The following is a 24837-nucleotide window of genomic DNA, read 5'->3' as shown; positions in this document are numbered from 1 at the left end:
TTTGCTAAACATATCATTTATTATATCAAAAGAATTTATTACACAATTAAAATGGATATTTTTGTATCAAGTACATGCTAAGTGAATTACCCAGGTGAATAATTTGACCATAGGTCAACACAGGACAATCTGGTATAACCAATATAACTAAACAGGCTTTGATAATTCACAACTAAATGTACAGATGAATAGTGGCATCTCAATATACTGTTTTGTCATAAAAGACTATCATGTTACAGCTCAGTGCCCATTCAATGGGCCACCCACCATACTGCTCTACTTACATCAAATGCACAAGCCTATCTATCAATTGATTAATAATAATTACCCATTGGTGTTATCCAGCTCCTGTGAAGACCACGGTCACCCCTTTGGTAGTCAAATGTTGTATTAACTGCAATCTGCTAATTGTCACCTGCTGTGAACTGTCCTCCACCTCCTTCCTCCCCTCCCTCTCTCACCTGGCTTCATTTCTTGGACATTTTAATGGTATAAGTTGTATGGAGCGGGTCAGATCTGACTTTATTCAGATGTGACATAATTTCAAGTGACATATTTTAAGTGTATCATCTGAAACATACCAGAAATAGTCCAGAAATTGGCCAGACGGTAAGGCTCTGTGCACACATTGCAGATTTTTCGCGTTTTTTCGCTATAAAAACACGCAAAAAAGCATACATTTTGCATCCCATCATTTAGAATGCATTCCACAATTTTTGTGCACATGATGCGTTTTTTTCCGCGAAAAAAATGCATCACGGTAAAAAACGCAGCATGTTCATTAATTTTGCAGATTTTTTGCTGATTTCCCACTATATTATTGCATTGGGAACCTCCGGAAAAATCTGCAAAAAAAGCACCAAAAACGTGGTAAAAACGCGCAAAAAACGCATGCAGATTTCTTGCAGAAAATGTACAGTTTTGCTAAGGAAATTTCCGCAAGAAATCCTGAACGTGTGCACATAGCCTTAGACTAATCACTGTCTTCTAAATTTACTTGCCTTTCTTTTTCTCCCCTGCTCTTTAACCATGCTCACATTTCCCCCACCGTTTTTGCTCCACTAATCCTCACTCCCGTCTACTAACCCCATACCCTCGCACCGTCAAACCACATAACTATTTCCCCCTCTCTCTTACCCCCACCTCGCTTCATCTGCAGGCCTGCTCTCTAACCTCAGACCTCTACTACCAAAATATAATATAAGCCAATCACTCTCCTTCACCCACCTGCTTCTCTTTCTGTGCTTATTCTCACTGCTGGCGACACATCCCCCAATCCTGCCCCCCCGCCTCATTCATCACTGATTCTCACCCTATCCTTCTCACACTTAAAAATCTGTGCCACAGACCCCCACCCCGCTGCTTCCTCTCTCTGGGGCACTTTGGAATGCCCGCTCTATATGCAACAAGCTCCACGTGATCCACGATCTCTTTACTTCCCGCAACCTTTCCTTCCTGGCCCTCACTGAGACCTGGCTGACGCCCCCTGACACGGCCTCGCCTGCAGCACTGAGTTACGGTGGCCTCCAATTTACCCACACTCCTCGCTCTGGCAACAGACATGGTGCAAGAGTGGGTATCTTTCTAAAAACTGTTCCTTCAACCCTATCCAACCCCCACCCTCCCTTATCCTCCCTTCTTTCGAGGTTCACTCTGTCCATATCTACGCTCCCTCCAAACTCCAAATGTCTGTCATATACCAACCACCGGGCTCAGCCACTGCCTTCATCGACCAATTCTCCACCTGGCTCCTTCACTTTCTCTCTTCTTACATCCCAACCATCATCATGGGTGACTTTAATATCCCTACTGACACCCACCAGCCAGCAGCCTCCAAGCTACTGGCCCTTACTTCATCCTTTGGACTCACTCAGTAGTCCTCCACAGCCACCCACACAGACGGACATACACTAGACCTCATCTTCACCCGCCTCTGTTCCTTATCTAATCTCACAACCTCTCCCTTCCCCATCTGACTACCATCAACTCATCTTCTCATCCTTGTCCTCCTCACCTGCCCCCCATTTCCAGCCATTACCACATCCTCGCAGAAACCGAGCACATCTAGACATTCACAGACTCTCAGACTCTCTCCTACCCCTGTCCTCCATATCTTCACTCCACGACACGGACAGCGCCACCGCTTACTATAACGCCACCCTCACATCAGCCATAGACTCAGTCGCCCCTCTCATGCATGGCACAGTGCGACGAACCAATAGGCAACCTTGGCATAACAATCTCACAAAAAAACTTCGAAAAGCATCCAGGGTTGCGGAGCGGCGTTGGAAGAAAACACGCCTGCCAGACGACTTCACTGCTTTCAAACAAGCTACATTTGACTTCAAATTAGCCCTCACCTCCGCTAAACAGACCTATTTCACTAACCTTGTATTCTTCACTATCCTACAACCCAAAACAACTATTCAGCACATTTAACTCCCTCCTCTGCCCACCACTGCCACCTCCAACTCCTCTCATCTCTTTCGAAGACTTTGCTACCTACTTCACAAACAAGATCGACCAAACAAGGCAAACCCTAACTGTTCCACCACCCCAACCACTCCAACTACCAGACCTCTGCCCTTCCCTAATAACCCCCCTCTCCAACATCACTGAAGGAGAGCTTACTCGCCTCTTTTCCAAATCACACCTCACCACCTGTGCACTTGACCCCATCCCCTCCCACCTGCTCCCCAACCTCACTAACATGCTCATTCCAGCTCTAACCCATCTCTTCAACCTATCGCTATCTACTGGTACCTTCCCCTCTGCCTTCAAACATGCCACCATCACACCCATCCTCAAAAAAACCTTGATCCAACTGCTATGCCCAGCTACTGCCCCATATCACTGCTCCCGTTTGCTTCAAAACTCCTTGAGCAGCATGTCCATGCTCAAATTTCCTCCCACCTCTCATCTAAGTCTCTCCTTGACAACCTCCAACCTGGCTTCCGCCCCACCACTCCACCGAAACTGCCCTGACAAAAATTACTAATGACTTACTCACAGCCAAACCTAACAGACAGTTCTCCATTCTCCTCCTTCTTGACCTGTCCTCTGCTTTCGACAGTCGATCACTGCCTACTGCTACAGATTCTCTTTTCTTGGCATCAAAGACCTTGCCCTGTCCTGGATTGTCTCATACCTTTCCGACCGCACATTTAGCGTTTCCCACTCCGATTATCCACCACCCTCGGATCCTTCAGACGGAACCTGAAAACCCATCTCTTCAAGAAAGCCTACAGCCTGCAATAACCATTCTGCCGCTTCGCCATCGCCAGAGCCGCCGCCTCACCATCTCCAGAGCCGCCACCTCGCCATCACCAGAGCCGCCACCTCGCCCTCTACCTTCTGCCCCTTCCCTACTATCCCATAGAATGTAAGTCCGCAAGGACAGGGTCCTCTCCCCTCTGTACCAGTCTGTCACTGTAAACTTGTTTACTGTAAACGATATCTATAACTCTGTATGTAACCCCTTTCTCATGTACAGCACCATGGAATTAATGGTGCTATATAAATGAATAATAATAATAATAATAATAGAGAATAATGGGGCCTCCAGCACCGAACTCCACCCGCAGAGCAGCACTCCACATAGAGGATAATGGAGCCTCCAGCACCGACCTCCACCCGCAGAGCCACACACCACATAGAGAATAATGGAGCCTCCAGCACCGACCTCCACCCGCAGAGCCGCACTGCACATAGAGAATAATGGAGCCTCCAGCACCGACCTCCACCTGCAGAGCAGCACTCCACATATAGAATAGGAAAGCATGTAATTGCAGTGGCTCCAGGCTTTCACAAAATGTCAGCAGAGCCCCCGCAGGGACAAACACCCGCAGCGATGCACCGCACATCTGAAAACCTCCTCATCCTAGCCTGCAGCAACGCTCCACTCTTGCATCCTCCAGCAGCGACCCAGGGACCCTGCTCCATCACGACCGGTAAGGTATGTCCGCACTATAAGACGCACCCCCATTTCTCCCAGAAATTTTTGGGAAAAAAAGTGCCTCTTATAATCCAAAAAATACGGTAGTTATGTCATATGAACCCTGCATCCAATTAGCACAGACGTCGCTGTTCTCACCTTCAGACAAACTGAACAATAAGAGTTAATTAAAGAGAAGTCGCAGCCCTGGCTTCCTGTTGATGTTCCAATATGTCCAAAGGCAGAGAAAGTAAAGCCAGAGCTGATTGGGCTCAGGGCTTGTGTAATGCAACAACCTCATATGAGCCCCGGGAACGCGAGTGCTGACACCGCTGGAACAGCATCGGCACGGAAGGCGAGTATGATTTTTTTTTATTTTAACAAAGGCATACATGACGAATGACAAAGCATTGCCATAGTAGTGCACAACCCCTTTAAGAAAATACAATCTTCAGTTAAAACATTTCCAACATTCTGAACATGAAAAAGGCTTCTCCTGTGCTCGATTTCTCTGATGTTTTTTTAAGAGTTTAATTCCGTTTAAAACATTTTCCACATTAAGAACATGAAAAAGCATTGTCCTCTGGGTGAGTTCTCTGGTGGTGATCAAGATGCGCTTTTCGGGTAAAACATTTCCCTCTTTCTGAAGATGAAAAAGACTTCTCCCCTGTGTGAGTTCTCTGGTGCCTAACCAATTCTGATTTCTGGTTAAAATATTTCCCACATTCTGAACATGAAAAAGGCTTCTCCCCTGTGTGAATTCTTTGATGTGTGATAAAATTTGATTTATTTGGAAAACATTTCCCACATTCTGAACAGGAAAAAGGCTTCTCCCCTGTGTGGGTTCTCTGATGCGCAACCAAACTTAATTTATAATTAAAACATTTCCCACATTCTGAACAGGAAAATGGCTTCTCTCCTGTGTGAGTTCTTTGATGTGTGATAAAATTTGATTTATTTGTAAAACATTTCCCACATTCTGAACATGAAAATGGCTTCTCCCCTGTGTGAGTTCTCTGGTGACAAACAAGTTTTGATTTCTGAATAAAATATTTCCCACATTCTAAACAGGAATAAGGTTTCTCCCCTGTGTGAGTTCTCTGGTGCTTAACCAAACATGATTTCTCGATAAAATATTTCCCACATTCTGAACAGGAAAAAGGCTTCTCCCCTGTGTGGGTTCTCTGATGCGTAACCAAACTTAATTTATAATTAAAACATTTCCCACATTCTGAACAGGAAAATGGCTTCTCTCCTGTGTGAGTTCTTTGGTGTGTAACAAGATTATCTTTCTGGTTAAAACATTTCCAACATTCGGAACAGGAAAAAGGCTTCTCCCCTGTGTGCGTTCTCTGGTGACAAACAAGTTTTGATTTTTGTGTAAAATATTTCCCACATTCTGAACATGAAAATGGCTTCTCCCCTGTGTGAGTTCTCTGGTGCCTAACCAAATCTGATTTCTGGCTGAAACATTTCCCACATTCTGAACAGGAAAAAGGCTTCTCCCCTGTGTGAGTTCTCTGGTGCTTAACAAAAACTGATAAACAGTTAAAACATTTCCCACACTTGGAACAAGAAAATCTATTCTCTGCTGTGTGAATTTTTTTATGTTTAAGAAAAGACTTTTCGAGGGGAAAACTATTTCCATATTCTGAACATGATAATGGATTCTTTGATTTAGGAGTAATTTGCTTTTTAATGCTTATTTTGCGACTATGATTTGCTTTAGTAGTCGATAATGAATCAGAAGACAGGACCTGTTCCAAAGGATCAGATGACAGATTTTTGCTGTGAAGGGATGATGGTATATCTGGAGTAATGGCATTCACTTCAATTGTATCCTGTTGGATCTCAAGATCATCTGATTTAAAAATTGAAGATGTCAGCTGTCCCTCTGATTTCTTGGTACAGTCATCTGCCAAGAAAAAAACAATTATTATTTTAGAATAAAATTACTAATTTATATAGCAGCATTAATTCCATGGTGTTGTACATGAGAAAGGGGTTACGTACAGAGCAATAGATATCATTTACAGTAAACAAATTTACAATGACAGACTGGTACAAAGGGAAGGGGACCCTGTCCTTGCAGACTTAAATTCTATGGGATAATGGGGAAGAGACAGAAGGTCGGGGTGCGGCAGCTCTGGTGGTGGTGAGGCGGCAGCTCGGGTGGTGGTGAGGCGGCAGAATGGTTATTGCAGGCTGTAGACTTTCCTGAAGAGATGGGTTCCATCTGAAGCATCCGAGGGTGGTGGAATTGGACGTGTTAAGGTGTGGAATTCTAGAGCATGGGGGATATTCGGGAGAAATCTTGGAGGCGGTTGTGTGAGGAACGAATAAGTGTGGAGGAGAGTAGGAGGTCTTGGGAGGATCGAAGATTATGTGAGGGAAGATATTGGGAGATTAGTTCAGAGAAATAGAGAGGGGACAGGTTGTGGATGGCTTTGTAGATCAGTTTTAGTAGTTTGAACTGGATTCGTTGGGGAATTGGGAGCCAGTGGAGGGATTTGCAGAGGGGAGAAGCAGGGGAGTAGCAAGGAGAGAGGTAGATTAGCCAGGCAGCAGAGTTGAGGACAGACTGGAGTGGTGCAAGAGAGTTAGCGGGGAGGCCACAGAGGAGGGTGTTGCAGTAATCGAGGCGGGAGATGATGAGGGCATGCACAAGAGTTTTAGTAGATAGTGGGCTGAGGAAAGGACGGATTCTGGCAATATTTTTGAGTTGGAGGAGATGGCAAGAGTTTGCACGTGTGGTTTGAAGGACAGGGCAGAGTCGAGAGTTACCCCAAGGCAGCGGATTTCAGATACAAGAGAGAGCGTCATGCCGTTTACCATAATAGACAGATCAGGAAGGGGGGATATGCGAGATGGGGAAAGATGATGAGTTCGGTTTTGTCTACATTGAGTTTTAGGAAGCGAGAGGTGAAGGAGGATATGGCTGATGGACAATCCGGGATTCTGGACAGCAGAGAGGTGACATCGGGGCCAGAGAGGTAGATCTGAGTGTCGTCCGCATACAGGTGGTACGGGAAGCCATGGGACTTTATGAGTTGTCCTAGGCCAAGGGTATAGATGGAAAAAAGTAGGGGCCCTAGGACAGAGCCTTGAGGCACTCCAACAGAGAGAGGGCAGGATGAGGAGGTAGTGTGGAGTGGGAAACGGTAAATGTGCGGTCAAAAAGGTATGAGGCAATCCAGGACAGGGCAAGGTCTTTGAAGCCAAGGGATGATAGAATCTGTAGCAGTAGGCAGTGGTCAACTCAAGCAGAGGACAGGTCGAGAAGGAGGAGGATTGAGAACTGTCTGTTAGCTTTGGCTGTAAGTCATTAGTAATTTTTGACTGGGCAGTTTCAGTGGAATGGTGGGGACGGAAGCCAGATTGGAGGTTGTCAAGGAGAGAGTTAGATGAGAGGTGGGAGGAAAGTGGAGCATGGACATGCTGCTCAAGGAGTTAAAATATCCTCAAACTTTATATTTTTTTAACATATCTACTTAAACTGTCAGTAAAAATGGCAAGTTATGTAAAGAAGTTTGAATTATTCACCAAGACAATGACAGTTCACAGTCTAATAGAAAGCCTCAGAGCATGAACAAAAGGAGCATGGTGTTCAACTGTTTGTTCATTCTGACTCACAAATATGGAATAAAAAGCCAGCAAAATGTTATGCAGGCGAAAATAATACCAAAAAAGTTCTACTCATCTTACAAAAACCAAGTCCCCACTCAGGTCCATCACTTGTCAATGGAATAAAAAATGTTTTCCACATTATTAGTGGCTCAAAGGTTCTTGAAAAGCAACATTGCTTCCATAAACCAATCCAGCAATATCTGCTCTCCCAAAGTCAAATTTCCCCCTCGATTCTGAGCCTTGCATTGTGCACAAACCACATTTAGCATCTATGTATTTGGCATTGCTGCAGTAACAAGAACCCATTTAATTTACGGTGTGTGTCTCCTGAAGCACAATCTGGGAACTACATGCTGGGTAAAATAATGGCATATTTGCCATTTTTACTCTCCAAAATCCATTGAGTGCTAATCACCTGGAAGTGCCTGTGGACTCAAAATAGTTACTACTCCTATAGACCAATTCATTAAGAGTTATACTGTCCAAATATATAGTCACTTTTGGGGGATTTTTACTGTTCTGGTTTTCTGATATTTTGTCATTTTAGAGCAAATGGTGTGTCCTATCTCCTCTGGAATCTGCTATTGAGATGTCTGTTTCTGTCAACAGGCGCTGCCTTATTCATTCTGCAGGCGGTGCTGGTAATGGAGGAGACATCAGAACCAGAAGCTATGAGTGGCACCGGTTCTGTCCAGCCACTAAGGTTAGGGTACCTGGGACATGTAGTACCATCCTGTCTCGCACTATGAGTGTGCGTGTTGTTCAGCTGAAGTAATCTGTTCCCTGTTTCAGCCAATTGAAAAATACCAAACCCTACTAAAGCCCGAAACATATTGCAGGAAACTGACAGATACAGCCTTGTTCTCCTCTGGTTCTGTCCTGTGTTCAGCTCCTGGCTTGTTTATTTGTTTCCTGTTATGACCCCGGCCAGTTTACGGACTATTCTTGTGTCTGTTGATTTTGTATTTTCTCTGACTTCATGGTTGTGACCTGACTACCATATTATTCTTCTTACTATCTTACACTACAAAATAGAAAGTAACAGCATGGCCCAACCTAGAGGTCTCTGTGCAAGTCCAGATGTAGAGGGGTTAAAGAAGTTAAAGAGTCATGGGCAAAACTTTGAGTATAGACAATAACACATCTACTGAAATTATCAAGCTGAATAGCCTTCTTAGGTATAAAAAAAATTGAGTAACTAATGGTGAAACCTCTCTGAGGTAATTAGAGTATGAGGCTCTGTGGCTCTTGGCAATCTAAACTATCACCAATATTTTCTATCACATGAGTTTCAAGAAGAAATATACTTTTAAAGATAACTATTTTTTAGGCTATGTGCACACGATGTGGATTTGTAGTGCTTCCGCAGCGTTTTTTCCGCGCTGAAATGCTCCAAAAATGCAATGGATTACTTAAGCAATGTTAATCAATTACATTCCTGAAGTGTTGTGTACATGATCCAGAAATTCCCATCCTTATTTGCAGCCTTTTATTTTCCGCAGCATGTCAATTCTTTTTGCGGATCTGCAGCGTTTCTGCACCCATTGACTTCCATTGAGTAAGTCAAATCCGCAGCAAAAACGCAGGTGTAAAAAGGTTTACGAACTTGCTGTGTATTTGCTGTCAGAAATGCTGCAAATTGTCAATGGGAAATGATAGAAAGTGATAGATAATCTTAGTAATAGAAAGCGGAGGGTGGTTATAAATGGTATATTCTCTAACTGGGTCGCTGTGACCATTGGTGTAAGGCAGGGGTCGGTGTTGGGACCTATTCTCTTCAACATATTTATTAACGATCTAGTATAAGTTTTACACAGTAGAATATCAATATTTGCAGATGATACAACACTATGTAAAGCAGTCAATACAAGAGAAGTTAGTATTCTGCTACAGATGGATCTGGAAAAGTTGGAAAATTGGGCCGAAAGGTGGCAGATGCGGTTTAATAATGATAAATGTAAGGTTATACACATGGGAAGAAGGAATCAAATTCACCATTACACACTGAATGGGAAACCACTGGGTAAATCTGACATGGTGAAGGACTTGGGGATCCTAGTTAATAATAAACTTACCTGGAGCAGACAGTGTCAGACAGCGGCTGTCAAGGCAAACAGGATCATGGGGTGCATTAAAAGAGGTCTGGATACACATGATGAGAGCATTATACTGCCTCTGTACAAATCTCTGGTTAGACTGCACATGGTGTACTGTGTACAGTTTTGGGCACCGGTGAACAGGAAGGATATAATGGAACTAGAGAGAGTACAAAGGAGGGCAACAAAATTAATAAAGGGATGGGGGAACTACAATACCCCGAGAGATTACCAAAATTAGGATTATTTAGTCTAGAAAAAAGAAGACTGAGGGGTGATCTCTCTCTCTCTCTCTCTCTATATATATATATATATATATATATATATATGTATGTATATGTATATACAGTGGGCAAGGAAAGTATTCAGACTCCATTAAATTTTTCACTCTTTGTTTCATTGCAGCCATCTGGTAAATTCAAAAAAGTTCATTTTTCCCATTAATGTACACTCTGCACCCCATGTTGACTGAAAAAAAAATAGAAATGTTGAAATTTTTGAAAATGTATTAAAAACGAAAAACTGAAATATCACATGGTCATAAGTGTTCCGACCCCTTGCTCAGTATTGAGTAGAAGCACCTTTTTGAGCTAGTACAGCCATGAGTCTTCTTGGGAATGATACAAGTTTTTCAAACCTGAATTTGGGTATCCTCTGCCATTCTTCCTTGCAGATCCTTCCAGTTACGTCAGGTTGAATGCTGAATGTTGGTGGAAAGCCATTTTCATGTCTCTCCAGAGATGCTCAATTGGGTTTAGGTCACGGCTCTGGCTGATCACAGAGTTGTTCTGAAACCACTTCTTTGTTATTTTAGCTGTGTGCTTAGGGTCGTTGTCTTGTTGGAAGGTGGACCTTCAGCCAAGTCTGAGGTCCAGAGCACTCTGGAAGAGGTTTTCATCCAAGATAGCTCTGTTTCCTTCAATGGCAACCAGTCATCCTGTCCCTGCAACTGAAAAACACCTCCATAGCATGATGCTCCACTGTTGGGATTGTATTGGGCAGATGATGAGCAGTGCCTGGTTTTCTCCACACATACTGCTTACAATTATCACCAAACAGGTCTATCTTCCTCTCTTCAGACCAGAGAATCTTATTTTTCATAGTCTGAGAGTTCTTCATGTGTTTTTTAGCAAACTCTATGCAGGCTTTCATATGTCTTGAACTGAGGAGAGGCTTCCGTCGGGCCACTCTGCCATAAAGGCCCAATTGGTGGAGGGCTGCAGTGATAGTTGACTTTGTGGAACTTTCTCCCATCTCCCTACTGCATCTCTGGAGCTCAGCCACAGTAATCTTGGGGTTCTTCTTTACCTCTCTCACCAAGGCTCTTCTCCCACGATTGCTCAGTTTGGCTGGATGGCTAGATCGGGGAAGACTTCTTGTGGTCCCAAACTTCTTCCATTTAAGGATTATGGAGGCCATTGTGTCCTTAGGAACCTTGAGTACTGCATAAATCCTTTTGTAACCTTTGCCAGATCTGTGCCTTGCCACAATTCTGTCTCTGAGCTCCTTGGCTAGTTCCTTTGACCTTATGTTTCTCATTTGGTCTGACATGCACTGTGAGCTGTGAGGTCTTATATAGACAGGTGTGTGCCTTTCAAATCAAGTCCTATCATTTTAATTAAACAGCTGGACTGAAATGAAGGAGTAGAACCATCTCAAGGAGGATCACAAGGAAATGGACAGCATCTGACTTAATATGAGTGTCTGAGCAAAGGGTCTGAATACTTATGACGTGATATTTTCAGTTTTTCTTTTTTAATACATTTGAAAAAATATCTACATTTCTGGGGGGGTTTTCAGTCAAGATGGGGTGATGAGTGCACATTAGTGAGAAAAAAAATGAACTTTTTTGAATTTACCAAACGGCTTCAATGAAACAAAGAGTGAAAAATTTAAAGGGGTCTGAACACTTTCCATACCCACTGTAAGGGGACAATACAAATATCTCTCCGAGGACCTGTTTACACCAAGGAAGGTGACGGTCACAAGGGGGCATTCTCTGCATCTGGAGGAGAGAAGGTTTTTCCACAGACATAGAAGTTGATTCTTTACTGTTAGGGCAGTGAGAATCTGGAATTCCTTGCCTGAGGAGGTGGTGCTGCCGAACTCAGTCGAGGGGTTCAAGAGAGGCCTGGATGTCCTCCTGGAGAGTAACAATATTGTATCTAACAGTTATTAGGTTCTTTAGAAGGACATAGACCTGGGGATTTATTCTGATGGAATATAGGCTGAACTGGATGGACAAATGTCTTTTTTCGGCCTTGCTAACTATGTTACTATGTCAGAAGGAGGAAGAGTGTGTGGACGGAGCTTGTGTGCGTGTCTCTGTGTGTGGGTGGAGAATATGTGTGTGTGTCTGTCTGTGTGTGTGTGTGTGTGTACCCATGTGACGTGTGAAACCAGGCGTCATCTGATGGGACTACTACTCTCATCCGCCTACATCTTTTGTCACATATAAGGCTACTTTCACACTAGCGTCGTACTCGACCCGTCGCAGTGCGTCGGGCCGACGTACCGACGCTAGCAGTGAATGCGCCGCACAACGAGGGCAGCGGATGCTGTTTTTCTATGCATACGCTGCCCCATTGTGAGGTGCGGGGAGGTGGGGGCGGAGTTCCGGCCGCGCATGTGCGGTTGGAAATGGCGGTCCGTCGGCAGCAAAAAACGTTACATGTAACGTTTTTTGCAGCCGACGGTTCGCCACAAAACGGCGCAACCGTCGCACGACGGTTGCGACCGACGTGTGGCAAAGCGTCGCAATGCGACGCTAATGCAACTCAATGGTGAAAAAACGCATCCTGCAAGCACTTTTGCAGGATGCGTTTTTTCAACCAAACGATGCATAGCGACGTGCAGTGCACGACGCTAGTGTGAAAGTAGCCTAACAGAGACAGCATGAGCCGATGATGGAAGAATAGTCTCATCATCCGACGCCTGTGTTCAATTGTAGATCAAAACATTTACACATTCACATACAAAATACATACACCGAACCCCTAATACCGACACCCGCGTCTCCGGCAAACAATCAAAAATAATAAACCAACAAATACTCCCTGTCCGCCGTAGTCCATTTAATACCGAGTGTCCCATAAAAAGCCACATAGAAAACGCGTGGATTTTCCACTGCGCTTTTCTGCTAAGAGATGCAGAAACCGGTTTTTACTTACCGGTAATAGGATTTTACAGAGTCCACGACAGCACCCTTACGAGAGGGGATCCGCCCACCATCTGGACAGGAACCTACAGGATTTAAAGGGGCGGTCCCCCTCACCACTCCAGTTTGTGTTTCAGAGTATAAGGGACACTGCCCATTGAGTTAGTACATAATCATATATACTTAAACATTACTAAATACCGTCACCTCTAAAGGAGTGATAACTAATGGCACACTTCCCAAAGAGTGCAGAAACCAGTGATTTAACTACGGGGGGGAATGTGCGGGTGCTGTCGTGGACTCTGTAAAATCCTATTACTGGTAGGTAAAAACCAGTTTTCCTATCGCCACAACAGCACCCTTACGAGAGACTTTCAAAGACTAATCACCTGGGAGGGACCACAGCACTAAGTACTGAACGGCCAAAGTCTAAATTGGCCTTACATGATAGATCAAGAAGGTAATGATTATAAAAGGTGGAAGGAGATGACCACGTTGCCGCCTTACATATCACGTCTATGGAGACGTCCGTTTTCTCCGCCCAGGATGAGGCCATGGCTCTAGTGGAGTGGGCCTTGATGCCTTCTGGAGGAGTCTGACCTTTGGCAGTATAGGCAAGACATATTGCATCTCTGATCCATCTGGCAATAGAACCTTTAGTAACACTCGTCCCCTTCCTTGGATTCTGAAAGGAGACAAACAGAGCCCTACTCTGCCTCCAGGGTTCTGTTTTGTGTAGGTACTCTAATACTGTTCTTCTAACGTCTAGCCTATGACATTTTTGTTCTTCTGCTGAAACTGGGTTATCATAAAATGAAGGTAAATATATTTCCTGACTCCTATGGAACTTAGAGGCTACCTTCGGTAGGTATGCTGGGTCAGGCTTCAAGACTAACCTATCCTGAAAGACCATTAGATAAGGAGGGTCTACTGACAACGCTTGCATATCACTCACTCTTCTAGCAGAAGTCAAGGCTACTAGCAGGGCCGTCTTTAGAGTTAAATTTTTAATGGAGACAGAATCTAACGGCTCAAAGGGGGTTCTGTTAATGCATCTAAAACCAAATTTAGATCCCATGGAGGTAATCTAACAATATGAACAGGGTTACTCCGATCCATAGCTTTCATAAATCTAGATACCCATCTATTTCCCGCTACATTGCTGTTATACAATGCCCCCAGAGCTGATATCTGAACTCTAAGGGTATTTACCCCAAACCCAATTCACGGCCCTTCTGTAAAAACTCCAGAATAGCCGGAATTGGAATTTTATCCGTAAAGGGCTGTTGGTAAAAGGCAAGAAATTTTTTCCAGACCTTACAGTAAATCTTAGTAGTAATCTCCTTTCAGCTATTTAAAAGGGTAGATATTAAAGCATCAGAAAATCCCCTTCTTTTCAATAATTCCCTCTCAAATTCCACGCCGTGAGATGCAGAGATTCCACCTTGGGATAACGGAATGGACCCTGAGAAAGAAGATCTGGAATTACGGGCAACACCCAGGGGTCGGTCACTGACATTGCCCTGAGTAAGGAGAACCATGCCCTCCTGGGCCAGAAGGGGGCAATCAGGATTACCCTTGCCCCCTCCTTCCTGATTTTCCTGAGAACTAGCGGAATCAGACATAGTGGGGGAAATGGATAGGCTAGAGGGAACCCCCAATGAATCTGAAGGGAGTCCACTACGGAAGGGTTGTCCGCTACCCGAAGGGATGCAAACTTCCTGGTCTGTCTGTTTTCCCTCGTAGCAAACAGATCTATGACTGGTGATCCCCACAGACCCACTATCTGTTTGAAAACTAGCCGATTTAGAACCCACTCTCCCTGACGTAGAGAATGACGGCTGAGGTAGTCTGCCTGTATGTTGTGTTCCCCTCGTATGTGAACCGCTGAAAGAGAGCGAAAATGAGTCTCGGCCATGTTGAATATGTCTGCGGTGGTGATCATCAGAGACTTTGACCTCGTCCCTCCCTGATGGTTGAGGTATGCTACTACTGTCGTGTTGTCCAACTGGACTCTTACATGCGAGTCCTGAAGCAACAGTAGCCATCTGAGCAGGGTATTTTTTACTGCCATGAGCTCCTTCCAATTGGAGGACTCTTGGGCTTCTAAGGGAGACCATTGCCCTTGAGTCCAAACATCTCCTATGTGAGCTCCCCATCCTATTGGACTGGCATCGGTCGTGATCGTGTTGTCTGGTACTATTTCCCAACAAACTCTGTTTGACAAATGTTCTATATTTAGCCACCATTTTAGACTGTTTAGAGTGGCGGTAGATAGCCTGAGATTTCCGGTTAACTGACCTTGAAGGCTCTTCTCTGTATCCAGGACCTGGGCTTGTAATACCCGAGTGTGGAATTGAGCCCACTGAACAGCCGGTATGCACGCTGTTAACGATACCAACAGGGACATTGCATCTCTCAAGGTCAGATTTGGTCTTTTTATCACCGTGCTGACTTTGTGTATAACCTTCTGCTTCTTTTCTTCTGGAAGAAAACACAGCTGATTCTCTGAATTTAGCAGAATACCCAAGAAGGTCTGAACAGTCGATGGCCTTAGTTTTGACTTCTCTAGGTTGACCAACCAACCTAGGTCCTGTAGAGAAGATATTATACAGTTTAGGCGATCTTTACACTGGACAAATGAACTACCCATTATCAGGAAGTCATCCAAGTAGGGAATAACTAAAGTATCTTGCTCTCTGACATAGGCCATTACTTCCGCAATGACCTTAGTAAACACCCTTGGTGCCATAGATAATCCAAATGGCATTGCTGTAAACTGAAAGTGCCTGACCTGATTGTTTAGGCGCACCGCCATTCTGAGGAACCGTTGGTGATCTTTGTGAATGGGCAGATGGTAGTATGCATCTTTTAAATCCAGGACTGTCATATAACACCTGGGAAAAAGAAGTTTAGTTGCCGATTTAATTGATTCCATTTTAAAGGCATGGTATTGTAAAAATCTGTTCAGTTTCCGTAAATTTATGATGGTTCGAAAGGAACCATCAGGTTTGGGGATTAAGAATAAGGGGGAATAGAACCCCTCTCCCTCCTGATCTTTTGGAACCTCTACAATAACTTCCTTTTGTCTCAACATTTGAATCTCTTTTTCCAGGGCCTTCTGTTGGTTTAAGGAACCAGGGGCAGTCAATATAAAATAATCTGAAGGTCTTTCCCGGAACTCTAGCTTTAATCCCGACCTAACTATACCTAGGATCCAATTACTGGAAGTTACTCTGACCCATTGAGCATAAAAATGCCTTAATCTGCCCCCTACTGGGAGGTCCGATCTATCGGCAATTTCGCCTACGTCTTGAAGAAGATGATGAGGTGTTGAAGTCTGAACTTCTCTTCTTCGGCTCCGCCGGCTCCCAATTCCGGGCTGAGTAAGGTCTCCGGTATGGGAAACGTCTCTTGAAGGTATTCCTAAAGGTACGATTGAACACTTTAGGAAAACCTTTCTTCCTATCATCAGCCTTAGCTAGGATGTCATCCAGCACTGGCCCAAACAAGTACTCACCCCTACACGGAATAGTACATAGTTTAGCTCTAGCCTGCTCGTCCCCCTTCCAGGTCTTAAGCCATAAGGCTCGCCGGGCAGCGTTTGAGAGTCCTGCTGATCTGGCTGCAAGTTTCAGGGAATCCACCGAGGCGTCTGCCAAATATGCTACACCTTCCCGAATCTGGGATAGTGAATCCAGAAACTTGTCACGAGGCACCTTAGTTTTTAGCTGCTCCTCCAGCTGGGCTACCCAGACCATAACTGATCTGGCAGTGCAAGTGACGGCAATTGCCGGTTTGAAAGCCCCCGACGATGCTTCCCAGACCTTTTTAAAGGAACATGTCTGCTTTTCTATCCGCAGGGTCTTTTAGAAGGCCTACATCCTCTAGCGGTAAGGTGGTTGATTTAGACGTGGAAGCCACAGCCGCATCCACTTTAGGAATTTTAACCCATTCCGCCAGGACTTTATCATCAAAGGGGTACCTTCTCTTCGCTGATGATGGCAGGAAACCCTTATCCTGCTTATCCCATTCTCGCTTAACAAGTTCTTTCACCGTATCCACTACCGGAAACGATTTACGGCTCCTTTGGCACAACCCTGCAAACATTAGATCTTGGGTTGACCTTGGCTCCTTGTTTTCTACGACCCCCATGGTGGTACGAACTGCTTTGACTAGTGCGTCCATTCCATCTACTGAAAAGCAAGGTCTCCCCTCTTCATCTGAAGAGGATGGTGATAAGGAACGTGAGCATTCACCCTCTTGCATAGACGGGCTCGATAATGGCGATACCTCCCTGGATCTCTCATGCCGACTGCTTTTAAGGGAACTACTAATCTCCTCCCTTATAACTGCCCTGAGGTCTGATGCACGAAGGGGAGCCTCCTATTCCAAGGTCTGACAAATACAAGTTTGGCAGAGCCTTTTCTGATAACTATCAGGCAGGGGAACCGCACATTGCACATTGCTTGTGCTTGGATTTAGCAGATTTCTTGGCCTAAAACAAAGCACAAGGACAGAGAAACTATATCAGCTACTTGTTTTTTTTGTAAACACTCACCAAGGCTGAACTGTATAGTACCGGTCTCTGAGGAGGGGAATCCATACGTGACGTTGAGGCACCTGCCTGCTCCTGCCCCCGTACCACGCTGCTGCTGCTCCTGGAGCGGCTGCTGTCACTCTTCTTACGCTGGTCAGGCACCTCCACCTGAAGGTGCTCTGTATCCGCAACCGAAGTCAAAACTGCCGCACATTCTCCTGCAGTCACCGCTGCTTAATACATGCAGCCGCGCCTCCTCCCCCAGCATACCCCGGAAGTCCTACCTTCCACTTCCGGGTCCTCTGTATGAAGGACGCTGAGCCGGCGCCGCGCGCTTACAGACAGCGCTGCGGCATTCACGCGACCCAGGGCGGCCTGCCGACCCCTGGGAACGCGTACCACACGACCAGACGAGGAGGGGTCTGAAAAAGAACACCCCCGACGCTGCTTCCAGAGTCCCCGATTCTGCCGTTCTCAAGGAAACCGCGCAGAGGCATGGTGGACCCGGGTAAGAGAATCTCCTGCAGGCTCCCGCCATCCGGACAGGAACCCAAACTGGAGTGGTGAGGGGGACCACCCCTTTAAATCCTGTAGGTTCCTGTCCAGATGGTGGGCGGATCCCCTCTCGTAAGGGTGCTGTCGTGGCGATAGGAAAACCTTGCATAAATTTCTGCAAGCAAATCCGCAACGTGCACACATAACCTTATAGTACAGAGCTGAGGTGTTGTAAAATTAGATCTTGGCATTTGGAAGATGCAATGGAAACCTTTTTTAAAGGCCATCAGGGAGTTACAGACTCAGATAAGTCAGACAGATCAATCCCACCACAATCAAACTATCATACAGAATGAACATGTAAAAAAAAGACATAGAATAAAAAAAGTTACAGTCCCAACAATAACGTATGTAAGAGGGGAGAACTCCAACAGTAAACCGGAGTTGCATTTATTTAATTGTGGACCATTGGAGGTACTATGAGTCCTGACCAGAAGAGTAGAGAAAGTATTAGCACCCCCATTTCAGGAGAGATTGTGCAGTAATCTGAATCCTTTACAATTGAAAACATAATGAAATTTATGACATGGAGAGTCATGAAACCAGGGCTCGAGCCATGCCAACACATCTCCTGCAGGTGTGAATAAATGTATATTACAGCCAACAGCCACACACAGCTTAGCGATATATCATGGCACAGGTGTAATGGTTTTTATGTAGTTCATAAGAATCCTCCTTGAAGTTACAGTATTTTTGGACTATAAGACGCACCGGACCATAAGACGCACCTAGGTTTTAGAGGAGGAAACTAGGAAAAAAAAAATGAAGCAAAAAATGTGGTCAATTCTGTACTTAATATCCTCTATCCTGGTATACATGGCCCCATCATCCCCCTCCTGATACACATGGCACCCTCATTTCTATCCTGGTATGCATGGTCCCCTCAACCTGGTATACATGGCCCCCTCATCCCTATCCTGGTATGTGTGGTCTCCTCATCCTTATCCTGGTATGTATGGCCCCCTTATCCCCATTCCGATATGCATAGCTCTTCATCCCTATCCTGATATGCATGGTCTCCTCATCCTCCTGGTATACATGGCCCCCTCATCCCTATCCTGGTATGTATGGTCTCCTCTTCCCTATCCTGGTATGTATGGCCCCCTTATCCCCATTCCGATATGCATAGCTCCTCATCCCTATCCTGGTATGCATGGCTCCTCATCCCTATCCTGATATGCATGGTCTCCTCATCCCTATCCTGGTATACATGGCTCTCACCGCTATCCTGGTATGTATGGCCCCCTTATCCCCATTCTGGTATGCATAGTTCCTCATCCCTATCCTGGTATGCATGGTCCCTTCATCCTCCTGGTATACATGGCCCCCTCATCCCTATCCTGGTATATATGGTCTCCTCATCCCTATCCTGGTATGCATGGCTCATCATCCCTATCCTGGTGTGCATGGCTCCTCATCCCTATCCTGGTATGCATGGTCTCCTCATCCCTATCCTGGTATGCATGGTCTCCTCATCCCTATCCTGTTATACATGGCCCTCTCATCCCTATCCTGGTATGTATGCCCCCCTTATCCCCATTCTGGTATGCATAGCTCCTCATCCCTATCCTGGTATTCATGGCTCCTCATCCCTATCCTGGTACTTATGGCACCTCATCCCTATCCTGGTATGCATAACTCCTCATCCCTATCCTGGTATTCATGGCTCCTCATCCCTATCCTGGTATGCACAGCCACCTCATCCCTATCCTGGTGTGCAAGGTCCCCTTATCCCTATCCTGATAGGAATGGTCCCCCTCATCCTCATCCTGGTATGCATGGCCCCCTCATCCCCATCCTAGTAGGAATGGTCCCCCTCATCCTCCTGCTTCATCCCTCTCCTGTTATGCAGGGTCCCCATCTTGTCCTAAAATGCATGGCCCCATCCCTATCCTGGTATGCAGGGCCCCATCTCGTCCTAGTATGCATGGCTCCTCACTCATCCCTATCCTGGTATGCAGGGCCCCATCCTTAACCTGTTATGATTGGCCCCATCCTTATTCTGGTACGATTAGCCTTCACCCTCATCCTGGTACGCATAGCCCCATCAGAAAACATAAAAAAAAAAATTACACTTACCTTCCCGGGCTCCCTCACAGCATCTTGTTCCAATGCCAGCAGCTGCTTTATGCTGGTAAGCAGCGCATGGCAGGGAAGTCATGTGCTGCTTACAAGCCGAAGGGCAGCAGCCGGAATACTCACTGCTATGCATGCTGGGATTGTGTGCATGGAGAGCAGTGAGTATTCATTGCTCTTCAGTAGTATGCACAGTATCAGCCAGAGCCTTCCTGCAGCTGTCAGGCAATCACATGTGCCGCTACGTAATAGAAATGAGCTCCATGGGCGTGGAGGAAAGTGAATATTCATTTCTCTTTAGTAGTGGGAACACATGACCGCTGGCAGCTGCAGGAAGGCTCTGGCTGACACTGCGGATGCTACTGAAAAGCAAGGAATACTCACTGCTCTCCACGCATACAGTCTCGGGGTGCATAACAGTGAGTATTCCGGCAGTTACCCTTTGGCTTGCAAGCAGCACATGATGTACCTCCCATGCACTGCTTACAAGCATAAAGCAGCTGCTGGCAATGGAGCAGGACGATGCGATGGAGCGCTGGGAAGGTAAGTGTAATGGTTTGGTTTTTCAATGTTTTCTGATGGGCCATGCATACCAGGATGGGGATGGGTGCCAATCATACCAGGATGCTAAAGAGAAATTAATATTCATTGCCCTCCAGTGGAATGCAGTGTATCTTCATTTCTCTTTAGCAGCGGGCACAGGAGTTAACCACAGTAGGCGACTGCTGTCTCTCTGACCCGCTGCTCTGCCAATGCCGCACCCCCACCTGCCTATCACAGCCAGAGCCTCTACATCCGGACTATAAGATGCACCCCCCCCCCCCATTTTTGGAGGAAAAAAGTGCATAGACAAAGGATAAAGGGAATCTCTGTTGTTATTGTACAGAAATTCAGACTGGACCTGGTCTTGTAGGGACCATATGAGCACATCCAGCAGCACAGAAGGGAGAGAAGGTAGATTATCCAACAACATATCAGGATTCTAGAAAGCCAACAGCATCATTACCCTCCGCTTTCTCTTAGAGGACTATCATAATATTTTCTTCAAGTGATTTTCTAACTTGTCAGCACATTCTACGTATGCTGTCATTTGGCTTTGTAGTTTACAGATCTGGGCAGGTAATTGTTAGTGTCATCTAATCCCTGGGGTAGGTGGATCGTCCAGGTTGTAAGTTCTATAGAAAAGGGCTTTCAATGTCCAAAGCCATTTAAACAGTTTTGGGTGGAGGAGAAAGTTCTGGTCTAGAGGCAAAATGGTGATCACAGGATTGTGATACAGCCGGACTACACCACCGATAAAGCAGCCATAGCCGGTGACTGAGAAGAATCTGTGACTTCTCTGCATTTAGTGGTTACTACTCACCTGGGTAGTCATATGTAGGAATCTCCTCTTTACACCACTCCTCACCCCTCACATATGTCTCTGTAGTATTAATATGGGTCAGATCTTCTCCCTGAAACAAATATTGTAAAAGTCACAGACAGATGGAGAAGTCACATCTATGATCAGCTCTAATCCTGCCATCTCCACCGTTCTCATTACACAAGTATAAAACATATAATACTGGTGGATAAAACAAGACTGAGCAGGGTAATTCAATGTCAATTGACCCCAATCTGAATATTTTTTTACCTCATGTCTTTAGATTTTTATTTAATTTATTTTATTAAGTCCTATTTTAGCGAATTACAAAAAAAAAGTTTAACATTTTTATCTCCATTAAATTTTATAGATTTCTAAAGTTTTAAGAAAGTCTGAATTTTGGACTTGTATGATGTTAAATTTTTTATCATATCTTGTATTAGAAATAAGATAAAGATATTGGAGAGGACATTTTGTTTAGAACGGTTCAGGGTTTAATTTGATATATCATAAGATTAGCCAAATTCAAAATTTTAACGCCCAATTTTGAAAAAAAAAAAAAAGAGAGAGACAGATCCAGTGCACAATGGATGAAACGGATGGCCATCCGCAACAATCCGTCGCTAATACAAGTCTATGGGAAAATGCGGGATCCTGCATTTTCAAAAATCGACGGATTTTGACATGAGACAATAGATGGAAGTGTGAAAGAGGCTTTAGCTGAAGTACATGTGGAGGTTGCCTGTTTGCTAGGGAATCTAAACATGTAATCAAGCAGGCTATTAGCTGTAAATCATCAGCTGAGGGGAGGAAAACAATCTCCGAGCACTAAAAAATACTCGGAGGATAACCGAGCGTGCTCGAGAAATCTCGAGTAATGAGTATATTCGCTCATCACTACTCGTGACATATCTGTTGGAATCCTCTACTGCTCTAACTTGAATGGTGTTTTTCCCAGAAATTCACATTTTTTTTCACAACTTTAAAAATTAATTAAAAAAAAATAAAAAAAATTATAGAACACAGTATTACCAAAGAACAAATTCTCAAAAGAGAATATTCATTGGTTCATTTGACTTGGAATAACGTAGAACCAGACCTTCACAGCCGCCTACACATCATAGGGGAGGGGATCTCCTGACACCTTCTCTCCATCTACCTGCAGATCCTGAGGAACATTGGGATCTTCTTGTTTACAGTCCTGTGGAAGAAGAGGACGGGGACATCTCTCTGGTGTTGCCCTCCTACTGGATAGATCTGGAGGAAACATACAGGGACTGAATTCATTCTTTACATACAGATAATTATAGGCCGTGTGTATTTAGTCCTGTCTATTACCTGGTGATGTGAGGGGCTGGGGAACCTCCATCATGACGTCCTTGTACAGATCTCCGTGTCCTTCTAAATACTCCCACTCCTCCATGGAGAAATAGACAGCGACATCCTGAGACCTTATAGGAACCTGACACATACAATGATACCGTCATCCCCCAATCCCTTCATAGCGTTACTGTATAATGTCCCAGCATTCCCAGCAGTGTCACCTCTCCAGTCAGCAGCTCAATCATCTTGTAGGTGAGTTCTAGGATCTTCTGGTCATTGATGTCCTCATGTATCAGGGGGTGAGGTGGAGACCACATGATTGGGCTCAGGGGTCTTCCCCATCCCTCAGGGTCCTGACAGCGCTCACTAGAGGTCTTCTTCACTACTGTATAATCCTGGTAATGGATAGACACATTAATAAATCTCACTACAGACATTTCCAGAGTCCTCACCTCTCCAGTTCTGTCCATCTGTTATTCCCATAGATAAGAATGATGTAATGTGACGTCATCAGAATCTCTCACCTCTCCAGTAAGCCGGAAGAGGATCTCTAGGGTGAGGTGTAATATCCTCTCCGCCATCTTGTCTCTGTCCATATCAATCCTTGATGGGTAAATCAGGAAAATTCTCTTTTGTAGAAGATCTTCACTGAGAGGATCCGATATTGTAGAGACCTGAATGAGAAGAAGATGAGCCGATGTAACATCATAAAATCCTGTGTAATAATACAATTACTGGAGATAATAAGGGAAACAAATTAGATTTATTATTTTACAGTATTTTCCTTCTTTACATCTACTAATAAATCCTATATATTTAGGCCACAGACAACAAGCAGTTTCTTCCTCGGAGTCGGCAGCTGAATACGTTCCTCATAGACTCATCTTCCATAACGCTAATTCTCGTCTCATTTACAGACACTGGAATCGGCATTAGTAATACTGCAGGAGATATTCATTACACGTGACAGGAGAAATAACTACTTCATGATGAGGACGACATCTTCATCTTCTACTATGGCTCTAGAACCAGATTTGTCCAGAGTCCGTCACTGACTCCATCACCACCGGCCTCTATATGAAGGTTTCCCGTCTTCCCCGCACTGTAATCTTCTATCACGTTAGATCTCAGGTCTGAGTCACACACAGAAGTTTGAGGCTTTTATAAGAGATTGTTGGTAAGAACAAGACCGGAGATATCTGAGGCCAATGCCTCCATGTACGGGGTTTCTCTTTCTCGGGATATGATGGTTTTTCTTTGGTACTTTCCCCCAATTAGAAGGGACACCGGTGGATATTGGGGTCTTTACCTGCTACAGTCCTGGTGGGATTTACTCGGTACAGTGGCCGTTGGACAAATATCACCATCAATTACCATCAGACTGAAGGAACATCGCTCCTCTACTCGGCTCTATGGATCCAGGATGAAATCCACTGCGGCCCCTGCAAGAAAAGGAGAAAGAGCAGAAGTTGGGTGAGACCACTGAGGCCTGAGATTTCTACAGCTGCTCTGTGCGCACAGGACCTGTGATGAGGTCACAGGAGGGGAGGAGTCAGGGGTCACATGATCAGGGGCCTCAGTGTATGCAGGACTCTGCTGTGCTGGTTGTCATGGTGCTGGATGAGGGGAAGTTTATGTGTGGGGTCAGGAGGGGTTTACAGGGTGGATGTAGCAGAGCCGTGTGTGTACGAGGTGTACGGGGCGGAGCCATGCGTGTAAAAGGTGGACAGCAGAGTCATGTGTACGAGGTGTACGGAGCAGAGCCGGGCGTGTACTGAGCGGAGCCCTGTTTGCAGGGCCGTTTCTTCAACAGGGCGGGCAGGGCGGCCACACGGGGCGCCGTGGGGCCGGGGGGCGCAGGAGAGGCCTCGGGCCCCGGTGGTCCCCTGCCCGCTGCTGCTGCTGTTTAAGGGCTGTCAGGGGCGCGGATGCCGCGCTCAGTGCTGAGCGCGGGCGCGCCCTGCCCGAACTCAGCTGCAAATCTGACAGCTGAGCGGTCAGATCATCGCCTCGCGTCGCCGCGCCCCCCCCCCCGCACCGCACATAATGGTTGCGGCCACCTCGGCGCCGCCACTCACCTCCGCTCCGCGCTGGATGAACAGCGAGAATGAACAGCCAGGATGAGGCAGCTCGGCCACTCCCACACTGATAGTATTATTTTCGGTG

General features: G+C 45.4%; 1 protein-coding gene across 3 annotated transcripts; it reads right to left on the bottom strand.

The window, feature by feature from the left end:
- Positions 1–24281, bottom strand: LOC143767667 (uncharacterized). 3 transcript variants are annotated; one of them, XM_077256142.1, is made up of 7 exons: positions 23981–24281; positions 23196–23345; positions 22893–23066; positions 22687–22810; positions 22508–22605; positions 21349–21439; positions 1–5849 (listed from the first exon to the last, which is right to left on the bottom strand). In XM_077256142.1, the coding sequence occupies exons 2-7, from the start codon at positions 23265–23267 to the stop codon at positions 4492–4494; spliced, it is 1917 nt and encodes a 638-aa protein (XP_077112257.1). In that variant the 5' UTR covers positions 23268–23345; positions 23981–24281; the 3' UTR covers positions 1–4491. The 3 variants fall into 3 exon arrangements, with proteins under 3 accessions (XP_077112257.1, XP_077112255.1, XP_077112256.1); XM_077256140.1 differs by having other exon boundaries at positions 24046–24182; XM_077256141.1 differs by having other exon boundaries at positions 22893–23345; positions 23981–24159.
- Positions 24282–24837: the final 556 nt, after the last annotated feature.

The sequence above is a fragment of the Ranitomeya variabilis genome, chromosome 4 (genome assembly GCF_051348905.1).
Source record: "Ranitomeya variabilis isolate aRanVar5 chromosome 4, aRanVar5.hap1, whole genome shotgun sequence".
NCBI classification, from domain to species: Eukaryota; Metazoa; Chordata; class Amphibia; order Anura; family Dendrobatidae; genus Ranitomeya; species Ranitomeya variabilis.
This window is presented reverse-complemented; position numbering and strand designations above follow the sequence as displayed.

Excerpts from the sequence above, each read along its gene's own strand:
- LOC143767667 (XM_077256140.1), bottom strand. Across the intron at positions 22,606-22,686 it reads CCAGCCCCTCACATCACCAG|ATCTATCCAGTAGGAGGGCA; the intron begins GTAATAGACAGG and ends TGTTTCCTCCAG. Across the intron at positions 5,850-21,348 it reads TCCTACATATGACTACCCAG|ATGACTGTACCAAGAAATCA; the intron begins GTGAGTAGTAAC and ends TTTTCTTGGCAG.